Consider the following 22,146-nt stretch of genomic DNA (forward strand, 5'->3'; position numbering starts at 1 on the left):
CTTGATGCTTTATATACTGGGATTCCTAACCTCCCACTTTTAATGCCCTCAAAACTGCCCTATTTCAACAAAAATACCCCCAATCCATTTTCAGCACGTTTTTTAATTTATGCCACGTTGATGGACAGGTCTCTTAATTTTTTATTTCAACAAAATAAGGAATATTTATGTTTTTTTTTATATATATGTATCTTTTAATAAACCCATCTAAATGGCTAAATTAATTAGTGAAGTCATTACATTTTTAAAATCAACTTTGTTTCTTTGGATTTATCCAAATTACAGAAGTAGCATGAAAATATCATTTTTGTAATTTTTATGTAAATTATATAGAATTTCTATAATTTTTTTTATAATTGAAGACATTTTTGTTTTGTATTTGACTTGGTAAAAATTTACTTGGCAATTCTTATCTATCTAGATTAACTTGAGACTTCAATAATTATTTATTGACAATTTAAACATTTCATTTTAATGAATTAATTTAGCATAAAAATCCTAACAATAACACAATTTACCGTTTTTAAATAGTCAATAATTTACTGTCTTATCATATAAAAATAAACTACAGTTGATCAAGAAGTAACTAGGGTTGAAGATGAATGAAGAAATGGATGTTAGAGATCATATACATAAATTTAATAACTGCATCACCCTATTATTCAGTATAGAAGTTACGATTAATGAGGAATATCAAGGAAATAGAATGTTGATTGTAGATGAGGTGTCAACTACTCTTTTAGAGATAAAATATTAAGCCGCCAAGAAGCCATTTATCTTATACTAGATAAACTCTTGTGATAAATTCTTAATCATATCATGGTTAGAGTAAATTGCAAGAGAGGTATTATGATAGGAGAGATAATCCTTCTCAATCATACTTTTGAAGGGATATAGTTTGTTATTAGTAGGGACATATCAGATGATACTATGAAGAATTGAAAAAACATCTAGAAGGAAGGAAAAATCTTGAACCCTAAGGCTATGTTTGGTTCCCGGAAAATTTGAGGGAAAATGCGAGGGAAAGAAAATACAAAGGAAAAATAGAAGGAAAGAAAAAGTGAAGGAAAATAAAAAATAGATTAAAAGTTGATAAATTATTTTTTTTGTTACTTCAAACTCATTTTATTTATTTTAACTCATCAATATAAAGATTAAATAATTTAAAAATACATAAGTTTTTAATTAGTTTTAATTATATTTGATTTTCTTTGATATTTTTCATAAGATAACCAAACATGAAAAAATCATTTTCCTTTGTATTTTTTTTCTTTCCTTAGTATTTTTCGGAAATCAAACATAACCTAAGAGAATTTAAATTCTATTAATATTATTGATGGAGAGTTTGATAAGAAATGTGAGATTCTTTCTATTATAGTTCATGAAAATTTTACCGACTCTTAGATTTTAGATTCTAGATGTTTTTTTTTTAATGGGCCCATATAAGGAGTGGTTTAATGTCTATAAGGAATGTGATGCTAGTATTGTTTGAATGGGCAATGATTCAAGCTCTAAAGGATTGAGATTGGTATTGTGAAATTGAAGATGATTGATTGTGTTGTAAGGACATTGACCAATATTAAGCTTGTTCCAAAGTTAAGGAGGAGTTTAATTTCTTTGCAGGCTTTAGACACTTCAAAATATTAATAAAGGTACTTTGATAGCTATGAAAGGGAAAAAGGTGAAACAATTATACACCTTGATCGGGTTGGTAGAGCCACGCTATGAAGAGTCTTTTGTTAGTGTTAAAAAAAGTTGTCAAATTATAAGAGAATGATAAGATGGACTTTATTTCTAGCTAAGAGTACTCATTGGCACAAGAATAAGTGTAACATCCCTAATTTTTAATATTTATATTATTGAAGTTTCCTTTCAATTACCTTCTTACTAAGTAAGCAAGCATCACCTTCTTACCTATCCTCTTACCAAGATTAAGGTGTCGACAAGCATGCAACCAAGCATGAGGTGTCGACAAGCATCACCTTCTTACCTATCCTCTTACTAAGATTGAGGTGTCGACAAACATGTAACCAAACATGAGATGTTCAAAGCATGCAACCAAGCATGAGGTGTCCAAGCATGCAACCAAGCAGGACATGTCCAAGGCATACAACCAAGCATGAGGTGTCCAAGTATGCAACCAAACACAAGGTGTTGAAAAGCATGTAACCAAGAGGACACTAAGCTGCCTTCATTCCTTGATACCTAGTACGACATGGTGACTCAACACGCTGTTGCACTTGCTAAGTAGCTGCAAGGATAAAGTACATGCCATGTGTCATTCCTAGCAAGCTATTACAACTGCCAAGTAGTTTCAAGGATTAAGCATGTGCCACGTGTCATCTCCAACAAGTTCCCACACCTGCCAAGTAACTACAAAAATTAAACATGTGCCATGTCTCATCTTCATGGAATAAGAGAGTCACTAATCACTTCCCTTTGATCGACACCTAGCGACGAGTCACCCATGTGTCTACTTGCTTTAGATTCCTATAAATAAGGCATTCACGTACCAGGAAATGAAACTAGAGAAGCATGAAAAACTCCTATGATGGTACTATTCTAAAGGTTGGACCTTTGAGTCCTCGTAACGGATGTAGTGCGACAATTCTAGTCTAAAAAGTGAGTGATCTTATAATGCATGATTTTACACGGTTTTAGAATTATATATCTAATGTTTAAAATGTTATATTTATTCATTAATTTTTTAAATATCATGAGATATGTTTTGAAAATGTGTTGATCAAATGCTATCTTTACAAATATGTGTTCCTTGTATCCTTTATAAATATATATATATATATATATATATATATATATATATATGTATATATATGTATATAAAAAGCTAAGATGGTTCTATGATCATGAAGGGATGGGTACAACTTAGGGAAGTTTTGTCCTCATGTTGCTTTTACTGAAAATACCTATTGCCACCAGCTTCCATCTATAGTGACCTAATTCATAGGGTTATATGAACATTTTAGGGTTTCATCCATAAGTCAAAACTTTCTATTAATTTTAGCACAAACTCAATATCCTCTCAAGGTTAGGAGTCCATGTAACATAGTAGCTTGGTGAATCATGATAACTCAATAGTTTTATATGATGATTCATCGTAGGTCTTATCTATTGTGTAACCATACATGCTAATGCACTCACCATAGGAAACTTATCTCGGCGATCAAGATAAATCATTCCTCTAATTAGGAGGTAGTGCACTATAGTTTCTATTGGAATGCCCAAATCCATAAACCAATTGTAAATAACTTATTATCTTATAAGGAACCCATGATTTGCATTTTTTGTGTAACTCAATATCAATAGATAAAAGGATAGCAAGAGGATAATGAAGCTTATTCATCCTATTGTATCTTTAAAATTTATTTACAACTAAAAGGCAAGATTTTTATAATCAAAATCAAATTTTATGCATCTCCAAAAAGATGAACCTTCAACTAGGTTCCTACAAACATTAGTTATTTTTACAAAGTTATGAGTACAATCCTAGGTTCCTTTCATTTAGAGTGACCTGGAAGCAAATAACACTCAAAATACATAAAGAAATCCACAATTAGCATAACCAACAAAAAGTCTTCAAGTTTTGCATAATTATTCAAGTATTCTTCATTTCCTGTACACCACCAACTTAATATGAAAGTTCAATTTTTAGAAAATGGGTCAGTTGTAACTCGGTAGAGAAGAGTTTATTTATTCTTAAAAGATTTCTAAAACAACTGTTCAATACTTTTTAACAACACCACCTCCAAATTCATTTAGAGACATGAATTTTCATCAAAATATACATATATATATCCACACCCCAAAATCATTTTCAGATTACCATATACCTTCCAAGAGGCTTTCATGTTTTTTCCTTTGTTTGCAACCATCGATACCTATATTTTAAGGATTCTCATGTAGGGACACACATCTATGCTTCCAATTAAATCCACTCATGATCTTCCCAAGGATGTTTTGGGTCATGGATCGTTCCCCTTATTATTGTTTTTACAAGGCCACCCATCATGGTGTATGAATTTATAGCGTTTTCAATACTCTCCATGTCGCTAATTTATAGTGCCTTGATTTTCAAAATTTATTTCTCTTTGCCTTTTATATAGCGACCAAGAATTAATTTGATGATATATAAACTTTCTTAATATTTTTTTATATTTAAATTTCCTTGTAATTTTCATTGTTGTACTTTCTTTAACCCAAAGGTAGTAAAAATCTTAGCTAATATTCATTTTTTAATAACTTGATTTTACAAAGTGAAATGAGTTTCTAAGAAGGTTTTGTGAAACATGCTTTAGAATAGAAATTTTTTTGGTGGTTTAAACATATTTCTTCACAAAATGAGGAGTATTTTCACATTTTATTTGAAAATAAAAATAAAAATAAAAAATGGATTTAATTTCTGCTTGGATCCACTTTCTATTTGTTGTTTCCAAAATATGAAATTTTATATATGAAAAAGTATAGATCATAATTCATACCACTAAAAGTATTGATAGGGCATATGACAAAAATTGCATTTTGTATTAAAAAGCTTAATTTGCCAGTGAATGTACTTTTTTTAGAACTCATATTGACATGTGATTTAATATTTTATTAAATGAATGAATATTTATGTTGAATAATTACTATGAAAATATTGGAAATATAATAAATATCATATAGAAATTAAAAAATAAAATAGAAATTCATCAAAATTGATAAAAATAATTGAAATTTTTCTAAAAAAATGATAAAAATAAGTAAGACAACACGTATTGAAGTTTTTGTTTCAAAAAGATTCTATATATGATAAAATTTGTGAAACTAACAATAGCATACATTATTTGAAAACACATTTAATATTAAAATAATGACTTATTTGATTGGATGCATTTATATATATATATATATATATATATATATATTTGTTTAAAAATGTGCATAATTTTATTTTGCAACTATATATTTCATGAATATTTAATTACTATATAAAGTAAAAAAAAAATATTAGAAAATTATTACAATCATTTTTATATTTACAGTGATTAATTTAATGAAATTTGAAAATAAAATATTTAAAATTTATTTACCTTTTTTTTTTTTTGCATGGATATAAATTTAAATTTTTAAGTTTAGGAGGCACAAAATAAGGCTGATATATTATTTACTGTTTATTTATTATTTAAACCAAAATTGTTTTGGTGGTAGAGGCATACCAATTTCACACCTTGCATGATAAATTAAAAAAATCAACAATAAATTAGTGAAAAATCGCAAAAGGCTTGGAAGGAATCATCAAATTCCACAGGCTGAAATTTCTTTGCTGATTATCTCTTCACACCACCCAAAACCTGAAATTTGGACAACATTTTAATATTTGGATCAAACTAATAAAACAATATTCACTTGCACTACTTTGGAGCATATCTTGTCCAAAGAATAAATTTATTTATATTTTTCTCTTTTTATACGTAAGTTTGTGAAATGTTAAGTTTACAATCTTCCACATTATCTATTTAAAAAAAATAAAATAAAATAAAATAAATAAAAAGAAAGAAAGACAAAGCCTACCTTCACTTGCCATTATTAATCTTTGGTTGTACCACATTCCACATCACATTTACGGGCTTGTGACTCAAACCAATGATGGATGCCAATTATTGAGTCGGGTTTTGATAATCTCATTTGAAAAATAATTGATGTTCTATAAAGATAGTTTAAATTTTTTATGACATTCAATATCACATTCCATAAACTTGTTCTAAGAGCTATCATTAAAGGGTGATATTATTACACCCGAACAATCTCCTTCACATTCTATTCTTATTGCACCACGTTGTCTTCCCATCTTCCCCATTCCCAGTAGCAGCCATGAACGACAACCATATTGCAGTAGTTACAGTAATCATAGTAGAATCTATGGTATATATACCTTGAAATGAAGAAGATGAGAGATTGATGAAACGAGGAACATGAGACAAAATGAGGTGAGATTAGGGGGTATTTTTATGAGAAATGAAGGGAAAAGAAGAGGGGGTACAGCAGACATTTTGTTTAACCAAAAATAAAAAGAGAATTTGGGAAGTTGCAGGCAATTTTTTCAAGGGACATACAAGGGAGGAAAGAAGAGGGTGAGAGAATGTGAAGCAGGACTGCAGGGTATGCTTCTTGTCGTGGATTGAGACACATGCAGGTAGGGTGAAGGGGGATGAGGAGAGGGGAGGTGAGGTGAGGGTAAGCCAAGCATCCCACACGCCACGGGCAGCACAAATCTTGTGCCAAACCATTCCTCCCATGCCATCAGGAGTACAGGAACAACCTTCTCCCCTCTTAACTCCCTTTTTTACTATTATTACTAACACTCCCTTTGCACGTGCACCTCACACTCTCCCCTCTCCCCTCTCCCACCAACCATAACTTCCCCCCTCTCTTTCTCTCACGAGACTAACATGCCTTTCCCCCTTCCTATTTATATTTATATATCCTCACCTCCACAACTCCCCCGTCACCCTCTTTTAACCCTCATCCCATGGCTGATCCGCAAGGCGACGGCACCTTGGAAAGTCGCCGGAAGGGCGTGGGGAAGCGGCCTACCGGGATGGTGGAGGACGTGGTTGAGGCGGTCGCCGTCACATCTCTGTCGCCTGCGGCCCCTTGTGGGGCTTGCAAGTTCTTGAGGAGGAAGTGTGTTAGTGGGTGCATATTTGCACCCCACTTTGGATCCGACCAGGGCGCAGCCAGGTTTGCGGCCGTGCACAAGGTGTTCGGCGCCAGCAATGTGTCCAAGCTCTTATTACACATTCCCGTGAACCGGCGCCATGATGCCGTTGTTACCATATCTTATGAGGCTCAGGCGAGGCTGTCGGACCCGGTTTATGGCTGTGTCTCCACCATACTTGCTTTACAACAACAGGTTCATTTGAGTCATTTCATGTGGGTGCATATCTGTTTGTTTCTCAGGAACTAAACTTTCACCTGATAAACAAAATTCCCAACAAGTGATAGGAAATGATCCCATTCTGAACTTGTACTAATCATTTCCATTTTTGCAGGTGGCGTCGCTACAAGCGGAGCTCGCAATGGTGCAGGCACAGCTGATAAACAGTAGGTTTGCAGTGGCAAACGCCTTCCAGAACTCTCAGCAGCAGCAGCAGCATCAGATTGCAGTGCTGCAGCCGGCATACTCCAACAATTCAACTGCATCCAATAATCTCATCAATGTCGGCAGCTTCACCTCCAATTTTGACATTGCCTCAGAGACTGCTCCATCTTCCCACAGCTTGGAGCCTCTTCAACTTTCCCAGCCATCCCAAGATGAGGACGAAGACGAGGAAGAGAGTCAGAACCCAGTCATGTTCAGCAACGAGATACTTCATCGCCGATGAGTACTTCTAGCATCGATTTTTTCCGCTCATCTTCTCTGATCAAGTGCCATATTTCTCATGCGAATGGTTTTTCGTTTTCCCCTTTTCCCATTGCATAAATGCAAATCCATGCATGTCCCAGTTCTTGTCCATGAAATCTATGTGAATTTCTGTTAAAATTTCTCCTAGATTTCCTCAAATCCTCCTCCTGATAGCCCAGAAGTCACATGAAAGAGACTATGAACCATTAGCTCTTAGATTTTCTCTTAGAGCTCTCTTTAAAACTGTACTCTAAGCAAGCAACCAACAAAAAATTTAAAGATGCATAAATGTATATTTCAATTGAATCTTGAGAAGTTAAGAACCGGCCGGTGTGATTTAAAAACATTTTTCTGCTTTTAAAAACAAAAAAAAAAAATGTTTTTAAAAATCTCTAACATTGTAATTTAAAAATAGTTTTCTAGTTTTAAAAACAAAATACTGTTTTCTTACAATTCCTAATGTTGTTTGATCATTGTTTTTTGGAAACAAATTTTAAAAATAAAATAAAATAAAATAAAATAAAGAATAGTTTTTAAAGAACAAGTAGAAGTTATTTTCACTGGTTTTTAAAAACAAACGGGAAATATAAAAAATTTAAAAAAAAACATAAAAGAAATAATAAAATTGAGCATAATATTTTTTTTTTTCTCTTCACAATTTAATACCGAAAATTTTAAAATATAATATTTATTTAAATTACACATACTTTTTAAAATCTTTTTTAACTTTTCTAAAATTTGTCATTAAGCAAATAAATTTCAAATCAAACTGTACTTGATACATAAAATTTATTAATTTTTAAAATAATTTAAAACTCAAAAATTGATTTTATTAATACGAAAAAATTCATGAAACTCAATAACCTTAGAAAGTCATGGACCACAATTTATTTTAAATTAGTTAAATAACATTTTATGCGAGTCTAGTAATTATTAAAAATAACTTAAAACTCAAATACTAAACCAATTAATACCATAAATTTATGGATAAAAATCAGTTTGAAAAGACTATGGTTTTTTTTTTTTTTTTTTACATAGAATCATTATTTTTTCGATTTTTTTCACTAGGCCAATGAACTTCAAATTAAACAAAAATTAATGCACTGGATTTATTAATAAGTCTAGTAATTTTTAAAAGTATTTTACAACTCAAATAGTGAACCATTTAATACTAAAAATTTATGGTTAAAAATTATAGAACAACTTTATTGTTTTTCTTTTACATAGAATCATTATTTTCAAGTTTTTTTACTAAGAAAATAGACTTGAAATTAAAACAAGACTTAATGTGTTGGATTCATTAACAAGTCTAGTAATTTTTAAAAATAATTTAAGACTCAAATAATGATCTATTCAATACTAAAAATTTATGAACAAAAATTGGTTTAGAATGACTCTATTATTTCTGTTATACATAAAATAATTATTTTCTATTTTTTTTCATCAGACAAATAACTTTTAAATTAAATAAGACTTAGGTGGTGTTTGTTTTTTTGGCTTTTTGCTGAAAACCATTTAGTTTTAGAATTTAGGTTGTTTGTTTTTTTACTTTTTCATGACTTATTATAAACTTTTTACTAAATAGAAAAAGCCAAAATATGTGGCTTTTTCTAAATAGAAAAAATAACACAATGATTTTTTTTATTTTTTAATACTTAATAGAAATAAAATGCTACAAAAACAAACAACCTAATATTTAATACTATTAAGTATTAAGGTTCTATTTAGAATTAAGTAAAAAAACAAACACCACCTTAATGTGTTGGATTCATTAATAAGTTTAATAATTTTTTAAAATAATTTGGAACTTAAATAATAAATTTAGCAATACTATAAATTTATCGATAAAAATTGGTTTATAATAACTCCATTATTTTTTTTTAGTATAATTATATTTTTATAAATTTTGTTACTTTAAAAATAAACTTCAAATCAAGTGATACTTTATATTGAATTTATTAATATGTTTAACTATTTTTAAAAATAATTTGAAGTTGAAAAAATAGATCTAATCATTAAAAAAAAAAAAAAACAAATCAAATCGATATATTTTGAATTATGACTTTACTAGAGATAAATTATAAATTTAATAAGACATAATTAATAATTCATATTCATTAATGAATTTTTTAATTTTTAAGAATAATTTTGAATTCAACAAACTTAACCCATTCACATATTAAAGAATTTAAACCTTATTCATTATTCATTTTAAATAAAATATTGTTAAAAATATTATTTTAAATTATTATTATTTATTTTTAACCAATAAATTTACAATATCTATATGTTTTTAACATATACTAAAATAGTATTTTTTTTTATAAAAAAATATAATTTATGATTTTTTTATAATATTATTATTTATGTTTTGCTAAAAAGTATTTATTTTTTAATTTATTTGTAATTACAAAACTATTTTCATTTTTAATAAGATTGGAATTTAATTTAATTTATATTATATAAATTGAATTTGCAATGTTTTTACAAAATCAAAACAAAAAATTATTTTTAAATAGAACTAATCCAAACAAGGTTTTTGTTTTTGTTTTGTTTTTCTAAATTTTTAAAACTGTTTTTAAAAACAATTTTTTAAACACCCTTATTTTTATAAAACATTATAAAACTGTTTTTTGTTTTTTTTAACTTAAAAACAAGTTTAAGAAAACATATCCAAATAGGCACTATTTTTTTTTTTAAAGTTCATTAAAATTATATTTGGTTCTTAAAAATCTGAGAAAAATATAAGCATAAGAGGATAAAAGAAGTAAATAAAAATTTTGAAAAATAGATATAAAGTTAATATATATATACATATATATTATGGCCCAACCAATTCCACATAAAATTGAGTAGATTCCACTAACTCATTCATATATGAGAGAAAAAAGAAGAAGAAGAAGAAGAATTTACCATGTAATATATTTTCAATAGTTAGATGTTATATAATTGAACAATGTTATATAGATTTTGAAATCTTGCTTGGATTAATTTGTTTCCTTCTTTAGTTTTAAAAATCTGAACTTTTATTCAATAAACAACCTTATACCAATACCTTAGAAAGAATAAGAAATAATATTTTTCTCTCTACTCTCTCTCTCTAACTTCAGCCCATTTAGGGTTTCTAGGAGTGTTTTTTACTTTTTTTTTTTTGGTGGCCTTCATTGCCATCATTCTTGGCCTTCATCACTGCCACTTTTTGCACCATCTATGAGGGTTCTTTTTAACCCTGATTCACACTGCTATAATAGACCTTCATGAACCTTAAGAGAGTATAGTACTTTATCTAAAGCCTTATCTTTCAAACCTTTCAAGATTTGTTTTGAAAGTATATTTAGTTAGAACAAGGGTTAGAGATCTCATCACAAAACTTCAATAAGGACTTCGCGAGATCTAAAGAGCATAGATGATTGTTACTTCGGGAACATGGAAAAAATTTGTGGATGTTGATGGTATAAAACCCTAAGAAAGTAGGTGTATTTGATATGATAAAACTATGTACTATTTTCTTATAATTACTAAATTATTTAGTGGTCAAGAAATCACTCATGGTTTTTAACATCTAGTAAGTTATTAGGTAGTTTTTCCACACTATACCTTGCATACGTATTATTTGAAATCAATTTTTATTTATCTATACATGAGATTTTTGCTCTCACTAAATTTTAATTTGGGGATTAATTTAGAGACTACCTATTCAACTCCCTTTAGGCAATTTCATTATATCAAGGCTAGACGTTAAATTTCTTTCAGGTCTCTTATTTATGAAGGATAGAAAATTGAAGTTGGAAGCCTCCATAGAGGGAAACTAGGAGAGATTTGTAATTAATAGACAATCTACTACTAGACATTGTACATTCTTAGGAGATAATCTTGTCATTTGGAGACGTAAGAAATAATCAATCGTAGTCCATTAAAGTACAAAAATAGAATTTAGTGTCGTTGGACAAGGTATTGTGAACTTCTTTAGATTAATATCATACTTGGGGATCTTAAGATCAAATTCCAAAAAACTATGATATTGTATTGTGATAATAAAATTGTCATCAACATAGCTCACAAACCAATCCATTGTGATCAAACCAAGGATGTGGAGGTTGATAAATATTTTATAAAAGTTGGATAGTGATCAAGTACGCATGCTATATATATGTACTATTAATCAGTTAATCGATGTTCCAACTAAAGGACTTAGTTAGTGTTAGAATTTGGTGATCCGAATTTTATTTGGTCCAACCCAAAAAGCTTACGGTGCAACATATGTAATGAAGTTAAATTTATGAGATTTTTTTGAGGGTCTGTGATAGCAAGGATGTGAGATTTGTTCCCCCTACATGTCTTATACTACTTTTCCATTAATCTTTAAAATGTTCCATTGCGTGAAAATGTGACTTGTTTTTCCATGTGAAGTTGATTGTCTTCATTTAATGTATTATCCTCACTTAGTGTATTATCATGTATCAAGGATAATTCAAAGATCCTTAGCCTAGAAAGGATAACTAGAATGTGTTTGTTATTCCCCATACCCACTTTCTCACTCTCATATTCAACAATGTGCTAAGGAAGAACTAACAATGCATACTAAGATCAAATTCTAGTATTTTTTTGTTTAATTAAAATTTTACTAAATTTCATTATAGATGATTGAAAATATTTATTTCCCCAATTTAAACCATAAAAAATTATGGTGTTTGTATGTGTGTATGAGAAAATAATGCCAAGAATCCATTGTCGACGGTTAGGATGTTTGGTTTTCACCAAGGAGACCCAGGTTCCATTCCCCACAATGGAAATAAAATTTTAAAAACAAAAAAAATTAGGAATAAGGTTGGCACAAAGAAAAAATGATTGAGACTTGACATTGAGGAATATGTCTACATAATTTGCTTAATACGCCATAACAGAACAGAGCACATGGCATGGCTTAAGGGCTCTACCTGAACATAGAACAACTCTTACTCTAATAGAAAGAAAATAGAAGAAAGATAAAAAATAAAAATAAAAAAAAGATTATTTCTAAATATTTCTTCAAACTCGTTTTTTCTTTATTTTATATTTCCTTGAACCAAACATAGCCTTAAACCTCTATACTAAGAGAACTTATTAATACCATCGACCCTAGATAATGCATTTACATAATTAGCTCCATACACCATGGCCACACTAGAACATTCTCAAACTGATATTATGTTCCTAATCAAAAACTCTACTGAGAGATTTGCAGAGCATTTCTATTTTTCAAATCAGTCTCTCAAAGGTTATGTTTTAGGATTACTGATACACTTGGTGCTGCACATTGGCAGCAATCATATACCTTTGCAATTGATGATACATGACAATGTACAATCAATTCCTCTACTTGGGGTTTTTCATTACCTCACTGCAATCAAGTATTTTCCGAAGGCAGAACTCCAAAACAACAAGAGCTGCCACAGAAGCAAGGCAAGCCCTTTTCCCTGATCCTAATATCCCCATAGCTGAAAGTGAGCTCTTCATCTTCTTGTATATTTTTGGAGGCAAAAAAGCAAAGGCGAGGTAACAAGGCCCCTGAGCTTCTCAGTAGTACTGTCAACAAATTGCCACCATCACAAGAATGGTTGATGAAACGAGCAACATTCCCTATTCTTGTTCCATCAATATTCATCCTCAGGCATGCTTTTCCAGATGGAAGATGCTCCCTCACAACCAAAAGAGCAGAAGAAAATCGACCACCTGAACTAAGTTCATCATATATTTGTTGCCGCCTTCTTGCTTGTTCAGTTGTCAAGAGTTCACCTATTCAAAACAATTCGACACACCCAAATTCAAAACCCATTCTCAAAGTGGGGAAAAAGGAAATTATCAAAACCTATTTTCAAAGGGGGGAAAAAAAGAAATTATTATGTTACAAGAATAGATGTGAATAAATTTCATCTCAGAAAAAACTCACAAATCGAGCAATTGTAACCATCTGATTGTAAATCTTAAGAATCATAATGAAAAGATCAAGAGATTTTACAATTCCTAAATGAATTTTGCACTAAATCTACAAAATAGAATATCAAAGTTTTAGTGTATTCTCAAAATGTTAGCAACATTTTATCAATGGATTAGTTCTAATTAAGTTTCAAATATAATAAATAGCACTAACCTAAGCAAAGTTTTTGTTTATCACTTTCCTTTTGGTTGATCTTCTGGTGCCTTTGTATGCACCATGTATGCTTTTACGCACCCTATAGTTGGGCACTATTAATATAAACGATCTTTGCCTATAAATAAATAAAGAAAAAAAAATACATCTGACCCATGCAAAGCACAAGAAACTTCAAATGATAATAATAACTTATTTCCCCCAAAAAATTGGCCATCTTCAGCATTAATTCATATAAAATCTAGCTTTGTCTTAGTTGGTTCCCACATTTTAAAACACAAAATGCATGGTAAGTTCACTCACTTGGCAAATCATGGTAACTAACTAAATGATCCCTTACAATCTCCTTAATAAGCTTTGCAATTCCTATGAAAGCTGCAATTTCTGAATAATTTTTCTGTAGAGGTGAGGAAGTTGATGAAGGGATGAAAGATACAGGGCTTTGGAGAGAGATTTTAACAATCAGTTAGAAAAGAAATGATTTAGTCATTTAATACAACTGTGAATTGGACCATATGGGTTGGGGTTAAGATTAATCCACCCACAACTCAACTTTGTGTCAGGTTAGAGGCCTTCAACCATTTTTTTTTTTTAAATATCGGTTGGCTCAATTTAGTTCATATCTTCTGGTTTTAATGTAACTTCAATTTTGCACAGACATAGCTGAATGAATGATTATATGAATCTTTATCAAATAAGTTTACAGTAACTACCTAGTTACTTTTTTTCAGAGAAAAAAATATATTTACTTTTATTCTTTATCAAATATGTTGCGTTTTAAATTTATGATAACTAAGAAATGTTACCAAGTAAATGTGTTCCATTTGAGAAATAGAAATGTAAACATAACACATCAAAACAAATAGAAGGAATGCAAATGGAAATCTAATTTCACTCAATGAAGTGATAAAAAAATATTTCACAAGCCATGTATAAGAGAAATTAAATTCCAACACATTGTCATTGCCTCAACTCAGCTAAAACATTTAAAGGGTAAGCATGCTTCCAAGTCGAGCCTTAAAATTGACCAATTTTCTTGTTTCCTCTCTTCAAGTCAGGTCTTTCTTGGACCTCTTAAGTATAGCATCATTTTCTCAATTAGAGAATTTGACCTCAAGTTTTTAAAGTACTTCCTTGACCCTCAACTTGCATCCTTTACTTAGTATAAGAAGTTTGGAGATGTTATTGTTTCCCCTACCCTTGAGGCCTGGCTCAAGTGGTAGAGGGATGGAGAGGGTTTGTGGGAGGTTCCAAGTTCAAGTCCCAATGAGGACAAAAAATTTACCTATCAAAAAAAAAAAAAAGCTTTACCCTTCCCTTAAACTAGGGTTTGAATAGCTTTTTACATGATCTACCAGAGTATGAGCCAATGAAGCCCTACGGGGGTTAGAAATGTTGGATTCCTGATATTGGGTAAAAGTTTTAGGATTGAGCAAGAAGAAAGGCCTAGGCTGAAAAGTAGAAGGAAATTGACGAGAGATGGGAACCATTAAATATTTGTGTTAGTTTGCATTATAAGGATGTGAGGATGATGGTTAGCTTCATTAACACTGACATACATATGGGATTGCATCAAGAATTAAGTTAGAGGTCGCAAATAGGAAGGTAGTGGTGCAAGCTATATCAGTCAACCCACTCTTCACATGTAGAATATGCTATGTAGGCACGCCAGGGTATTCCTACTCAACTTACTAATCAGTCATGGCTCCAAAATGATTTTTGGCCTTGATACTATGATCCAGTCCAATTTGACTTCAACAGGATCCTGTGCATTCAGGTCAAGGATCTTTATGCTTGCGTGAGGTTTTTTCTATGTCTTGCTTGTTAAGGACTTTAAATTCCTTGTCTCTGCTTAATCCTGCTGCTTAGCTTAGTATTCTGACAATACAAACACCCTAGGCCAACTGTGATGTATCACCAATTTAAGACTGGCAAAGCATAGAGCTGTTGCTTAGCCCCTTAATTATGTAGGAATAATTAGGAATATTTGAAGAAATAGTTCAAAGCCTATGAACAGTTGAGAAACTATAAAAATAAGTAAAAAAATATCTGGAATTCTTTATTGATTCATGGAGGAAGCTCCCATGTACTAGTTGCAAATATGATATCTACAGGCCTTTGTAAGATATTGATTCCCTACCATTCACATTAGTGGGTAAATCTCTTTTATTGAAGTCCTACCTTATTTGTTTTTCCCATTTAAGATAAGCATTAACAACTTAACTAACCCAACACCATACCCATCTCTCACAAGACCACCACCCTTCTTCTTCCTTCCTATAATTTCCACTTACAATCTATCCCCAAGAAGCTCCCCTTTAAATGCATATCGCCAACATCACTTGCATAAAGGAGCCTTATTAAGCAAAGAAAGGTATCTAATGTCCAAAACCCCCCTTTCTTTTCTCCATGCAAACAATTGACCACTTCACCAAATGAAGTTTTTTCTCTAAAGCCTTGACTCCCCGAAGAAAATCTCCTTTATTCTTCTTAAGCCTCATTTTTGGTGGTTAAGAACACCACTATTGAGTATAAGACTGAAATTGATTATCATGCATCAAATTGAGCCTTAAATATTCTCCCCAATGCGATTAAGTTCCTTATTAAGAACCATAAATCTTATCATCTATGTTTAAGGGGATTAAGTGGGGTGCACAAAGGTGGAGTCTTCAAGCTTAGAGTTGAAGACTTGAAGGACATTGAAGAAAGCTTGATGTGTGGTTCATCATTAAGTGCTCAATTATTGGTAACCTCTACTAACATTTACCATTTCCTAGTTGGTTGTTGATAGGAGGTTATTGGACTAAGGTTGGAAAACCCCAAGTTGGTTGCATGAGGCTTGGTCCTCTAGTTGTGTGCATTTGTGTTTAGCATTAGGTACAATAGTTTTGGGTTAACAAACAAATAAGTAAGCTCCTCTTTATATAACCAAGTGCTTTCATCAAGAACACTTGGAGAAGAACAAGAAAGTAATTGAAGGGAAGAAGGTGGACACTCTCTCCTGCTTTGACACCTCTTGCATCTAACACATCAGATACTCTTCACTATAAGTTCTCATCAATAGAACCGCATTTTAATTGAGTGTCATCATCAAATTGAGAAACCAATTACTCCAACGGACTCTCTCAATTGTTGGAGTTAAATAATAAATTTATTGATCAAAACATAGAACTCTTTGTCCTAGGACTTGGATCCTAAGAATGTGCATAATGGATTAAAAATTTATATTTATAATGTTATTAAGAAATTCTCTCATGGAGATTTTCAGGAGAAAGGTTTTCTTTTTTAAGATTTTGGTTGCACTTTTATGCACTTTGTGTATTTTAACACCCAAAATTTCAAATTCTACAGTTTTTAAATTATCATAAGGATCAACACAAATAAAAAGGTCAAAGGTCCACTACTTATCCACAAATTGTTTCCTCATGTGTCGACACTTCAAAACCTAGCAGCAACCAAATGATCATTTCAGCAATGAGATGTTAAAAACAAGATTTGATGCATGAGTTTCTTACCAATTACTTTTTTTATAATTTTCGCCTTTTTTACATGTCTATCTCATACTTGACTAGGTATACTAAGAAGATAGAAAAAACTTTCAAACACATTCCAGATCACAAGCAACAAAATGAGCATTGCCCAGTTCTATGCTACATCACATGCTCTCGGAAATGCCTCTAACTACAAGCACACAACAGCATGACATGTGGATGTTCCCAAAAATCAGAGGCAAAATACCATATCCCCATTCTGAAAAGTGCCCTGGTGAGGCTGCAAGTGTTATACACCATCAACCTATATATCATGAGGCTTTTGCAAAGTTAGAAGTTTAACCCAAAAGGCTAAGGCTATGTTTGGTTCCTAAGAAATACTTAGGAAAGAAAAAAAAAGTAAAGAAAATGATATTATCATATTTCGTTTTAGAAAAATAAAAAAATAAAAAATAATTAAAATTGGTATGAAATTTTTATATTTTATAAATGGTGAGATTAAAATAAGTATATAAAAATAATTTATTAAATTTAAATTTATTTTTTATTTTCTTGTATTTTCTTTCTTCCCCTCTATTTTCTTTCCGCATTTTCTCTCAAACTTCCCGCAGGAACATAGCGTAAACAATCAGGTAATGGAATGTATGTAAAAAGATGGTACCTGCATACTCGCAGACGAACTGCCCTTTGGGAATAAATTGAGCAGCATGCAAACCCCACCCTTTCTTCTCATCTCTAACAATCTTCAACCCAACCGAAACCCCTCTCTGGGTCACCCGATTCTCGCAATTCAACCCGCAACCACAACCTGGCCCGCACTCGCTCATCACTTCCGACCCCTCAACAAAGCCCCCACACAGGCACTCGCATCCACAACTCTCGCACCCACACCCGCTTTCTTCGCCCGTGTACGGGAGCATCAGACCCGGGGGTGGAAGGGTGCTATTCTGGTTGTTGGAGCCCCATGGCTGGCGTCGAAGAAGAGAGGACTGGGAAGGGAGGATTTGAGAAGGAGTGTAGTGGAAGTAGGCGTAGGGGTGGGCGTCGCAAGCGTTGACAAAGGGGACTGGAAGGCTCTCGAAGGATCTGGAGGCGTCGGAGGCTCTGGCGAAGGTGATGGATTTGGAGATGTGGTTTAGGGTTTTGCAGGTGGAGGAGAGCGTGGCTAGCTCTGCTGGGGTTAGCCATGGCATGGCCAGTTCCAAGCATTCAAGCAACGCATGCTCCTCCATTGTCACTCGTTCCTCTTCCCCTGCACCACCTCAATTCAATTTAGCTAATCCCATACCTTAAACCCTTGTGATTTTAAATAGCATTTCTGAATTTTATGGTTAGAAAGTGTTTTTAAAAAATATTTATAATAAATATAAGAATAATTATGATTTTTTTTAAATAAATAAATTACACCTGGTTAATTATCTATTTTTAAAATAATTTTCTATTCTAAAAAAATAAAAATAAATTTGATAATAAAAAAATAATTATCTATTTTTAAAAGCATAAAACATGCTATTTTCATAAAATATTTTAGTTATTTTTAATTGTTTTTACTTGTATTTCTTAATATTATTTTAAAAATAATTATAAAAATATTAAAAATAAAGTATTATATATAAAAATTATTTTTAAAATATATTTAAAAAATGAGTAGACATGGTATAAAGAAGAGGTTTTTAAAAAGTGTTGTAAAAAAATAATAATAGCTTGAAAATATAAAAAAAATAAAATAATATTTTTCACAAAAATAGTGTAAATTTCTATAATTTCCTTTGGGATATTCCTTTTAGGGAAGAATGTGATACCTAAGAGCATCTTTAGTGAAAACACCTAATAGATATTATTATAAAAATAAAAAATAGTATTTGTGATATTATTCCAACAAAAGCTACCATAATTCAATTTCATATCTCATAATAACTCATTTTTTAAACATAAATGTTCTTAATTATTAGAAAAAATGGTTAGTTTTATAAAAAATAATGTCAAAATGTGACAAAAAAGATAAAGAGTTAGAATTCTGAATTTGGGTTTTTAATTGACCTTTTAATCAAATAATCCTATTCCTATATTAAAAATGCTATTTTATTTTTTTTAAAAATATTGATTAAAATGAATGAAATAATACTTCCATTTGAAAAAACGACTTATATCATTTTATATGTTCCGAAATTTGAAAATTACTTGTATGATTTTATTTTTTATTTAAAAAAAATTGTTGAAGATTAATTTTATTTAAAGAAAATTATATTTCATATTTTTGAAAGATGAAAGTCATTTTTAATTAAATGTCCGTTTAGATGGTGATCCGACAAATAGCGGGGAGGAAAGACAGGCCGAATAGAAACGTTTTTCATAAGGTTAAAAATCAAATGAGCGGACAATCCATTTTCTTTTTCTTTTGTTTTTAAAGTTTCAAATCATTTCTACCAACCGAATCCAAATTTCCCAGAACCTCAATTTTCCTTCATTTTCCCCCTGAAAAGAGAACAGAAAACCGAGAAAATCGTCTTTGACCTAGGGTTTTGGGATTTCCACATCTTCTAGGGCGAGAAAAATGTCAGAATTCCTCTCGTCGAACAAGGCCTCACTGCTCTCTCCCACCAGTTCTCGGTCCGTGACGGAGACCGTGAACGGCTCACACAAGTTCGTGATCCAAGGCTACTCGCTGGCCAAAGGTATGGGCGTTGGAAAACACATTGCCAGCGAGAATTTCACGGTCGGAGGCTACCAGTGGGCGATTTACTTCTACCCTGACGGCAAGAATCCAGAGGATCATTCCACTTATGTCTCTGTTTTCATTGCACTGGCCAGCGAGGGCACCGATGTTCGAGCTCTCTTCGAATTGACGCTCGTGGATCAAAGTGGCAAGGGCAAACATAAGGTTCATAGCCACTTTGATCGCTCACTGGAGAGTGGGCCTTATACCTTGAAGTATAGAGGTAGCATGTGGTAAGTTTCTAATTTCTTAGCTCTAATTTTATTTTATTTTTCAGTTGAATTATGGGAAGTAAGTCCTTGATTTTGTATCCATAGAGCATTTTTTGGTGTGAGGATTTATATAATTTTAAGATGAATTTTAATTTTGTCTAGTTGAACTATGGGAAGCCAATTCTTGATTTTTTTTTTATTTATTTATCCATATACCATTATTTGTTGTGAGATTTGATATATTTTTTAGGTCAATTCTGAATTTTGTCCAGTTGGGTTATGACAAACGATTTCTTGATGTTATAACCATGCGGAACTTTTGGACATTTTTGGTTGTGCAAGATTGATATATAGCAGTTTTCAAATTTTTCCAGTTGAGTTATGACAAACGATTTCTTGATGTTATAACCATGCGGAACTTTTGGTCATTTTTGATTGTGCAAGATTGGTAGATAGGAGTTTTCATTGTTCTGGACTGAATTTTGTAGAGTTATGGAAAGGGGATTCTTTATGTTGTATCTACATAGCAGCTTTTGCTGCAAGCAGTAATATCATTAGTGGTGAAAATTTGGCCTTGGCATCTTAGGTGGAGCCGCATAATTGGACTAGAATTATCCACTGATTAGATTATATATACGAAAAAAGCAGCCAAATAGAATTTTAATTTTTTCTGTATTAATTTAGTCATAAAATGGGCTGAGCCTAGATGGAAAGGAATTCCACTCCGAATACCATACACTTGTTTTTTTGAATTTGACTGTATCAAGCATGCGATTCACTATGGATGATACTTTATAGATTTGAAGTACATTTTTCCCTCACAAAGTCTTGTCTAGTGCATTTGGATTATTAAATTCTTGACAAAAGTTTAGAAAAAAAAAAGGAAAATAACACTTCTACTGCTTAAGGTTGGGTGATGTTACTAGGACACTCCCTCTGGTTTCACATATTATACCAACACTCCTTATCAAAGTTTTTTACTAGGCTTTTTGGATTTGAATGAAATATAATCTAGGTTTGGAAAGTCCATAGGAATGCAACGGTTAATGAAGTGTGGGACCCAAATTTTGGTCAAGGAGGTTGGAATCTCAGATTTTCTTGAGGTTTTAATGATTGGGAGATGGATTTAATAGGAGATTTGCTTTCTATGTTGAGGGACTACAGGATATCTTTAGAGGAGGATTCAGTTTTTTGGAAGAGTGGGGGAAATGGAATTTTTGGGGTTAAGGATGCTTACAAACTGCTGGTTGCTCCCAACGATTTCGCCTTCCCGAAAAAGTGCATTTGGGTGGATAAAGTTCCAACCAAAGCTGCCTTTTGCTTGGGAGGCCACGTGGGGGAAGATTCTTACCCTAAATAGGCTTCAAAAACGGGGGTGGCAGCTCCCTAATCATTGTTTTTTGTGCGGTTGTGAAGAAGAAACTGTAAATCATATTCTTTTACACTGTATAGTAGTCAGGGTCCCCTGGGAGATCGTCCTTGCCTTGTTTGGGGTTTAGTGGGTGTTCCTAGAGACGGTTAAAGAAGTGTTATTTAGTTGGAGGGACCCTTTTGTGGGGAAAAAAAGGAAAAAGATTTGGAATTCCATTATGTTGTGTATTTTTTGGACGGTCTGGAAGGAAAGGAATGTATTAGCTTTCAAGGGAGGGGGGGTCCTTAGCTATACAGAAACTCAAAAATTCTTTTGTATGTAAATTGTGGAGTTGGGCTAGGGTTTATATTGAAGAGGGGTCCTTTTCGTTGTTAGGCTTTTTGGAGTGACTTGTGTCCACTTAAGGGTTGGTAAGGTTGTTTGTTTTTTGCGTTTTAAGGTTTAGGCTACTGTGTATACTCCCTATATGCTTTGTGGCTTTTTGCCTTTTGTTAATATATTTCGTGCTTATTTATAAAAAATAAAAATAAAAATCTGGGTTTGGAAAGTAAAGATCTGGATAAAGTAATGAAACCAGGTTTTGGAAATCTTTGGATTTGGATGAAATTTAGGGAATAGATCAAGAACTCTTTGTAGTCTTCTTTGTCCTTGTATTTGGGTAGGTGAGGAGAGTTTGTAGGGGAAACATCTCTAGTGGGTAAGTGAGATCTTCCTATAGTTTGTTTGGGTTAGAATTTTAACTTGAAGGAGATATGGATGTGTAGATTGGATATTTCGGTGCACTTGTGGGGGAGAAATTTCTTCAAGGTGGGGGCACATG

The 22,146-nt window shown here is 31.8% G+C and overlaps 3 protein-coding genes across 6 annotated transcripts in view; 2 read left to right on the forward strand and 1 right to left on the reverse strand.

Annotated features, from left to right (window-relative positions):
- Positions 1 to 6,482: 6,482 nt before the first annotated feature.
- On the forward strand, positions 6,483 to 7,552 carry LOC100241627 (LOB domain-containing protein 20). Its single transcript, XM_002271079.4, has 2 exons — positions 6,483 to 6,913; positions 7,053 to 7,552. The coding sequence occupies exons 1-2, from the start codon at positions 6,530 to 6,532 to the stop codon at positions 7,383 to 7,385; spliced, it is 717 nt and encodes a 238-aa protein (XP_002271115.1). The 5' UTR covers positions 6,483 to 6,529; the 3' UTR covers positions 7,386 to 7,552.
- A 5,014-nt stretch (positions 7,553 to 12,566) lies between these two features.
- Positions 12,567 to 18,359, reverse strand: LOC100260473 (histone-lysine N-methyltransferase SUVR3). The gene is made up of 2 exons (XM_002277030.5): positions 17,688 to 18,359; positions 12,567 to 13,180 (listed from the first exon to the last, which is right to left on the reverse strand). The coding sequence occupies exons 1-2, from the start codon at positions 18,256 to 18,258 to the stop codon at positions 12,792 to 12,794; spliced, it is 960 nt and encodes a 319-aa protein (XP_002277066.1). The 5' UTR covers positions 18,259 to 18,359; the 3' UTR covers positions 12,567 to 12,791.
- A 904-nt stretch (positions 18,360 to 19,263) lies between these two features.
- Positions 19,264 to 22,146, forward strand: part of LOC100255401 (BTB/POZ and MATH domain-containing protein 4) — a 31,697-nt gene continuing 28,814 nt past the window's right edge. For 2 of the 4 annotated variants that reach the window (XM_019221628.2, XM_010654892.3), the window contains exon 1: positions 19,329 to 19,975. In XM_019221628.2, coding sequence (XP_019077173.1) covers positions 19,581 to 19,975 — 395 coding nt within the window. In that variant the 5' untranslated portion in view covers positions 19,329 to 19,580. Of the gene's footprint in view, positions 19,976 to 22,146 lie in introns of all 4 variants that reach the window. The other 2 variants (XM_019221627.2, XM_019221629.2) reach the window with 2 other exon arrangements.

Source organism: Vitis vinifera, chromosome 8 (genome assembly GCF_030704535.1).
Source record: "Vitis vinifera cultivar Pinot Noir 40024 chromosome 8, ASM3070453v1".
NCBI lineage: Eukaryota > Viridiplantae > Streptophyta > Magnoliopsida > Vitales > Vitaceae > Vitis > Vitis vinifera.

Coding starts and splice junctions, on each gene's coding strand:
- LOC100241627 (XM_002271079.4), top strand. CDS start 6,530: ATGGCTGATCCGCAAGGCGACGGCACCTTGGAAAGTCGCCGGAAGGGC. Junction 6,914..7,052: donor TACTTGCTTTACAACAACAG/GTTCATTTGAGT, acceptor CCATTTTTGCAG/GTGGCGTCGCTACAAGCGGA.
- LOC100260473 (XM_002277030.5), bottom strand. CDS start 18,258: ATGGAGGAGCATGCGTTGCTTGAATGCTTGGAACTGGCCATGCCATGG. Junction 13,181..17,687: donor GTTCGTCTGCGAGTATGCAG/GTACCATCTTTT, acceptor TGTTTTGAATAG/GTGAACTCTTGACAACTGAA.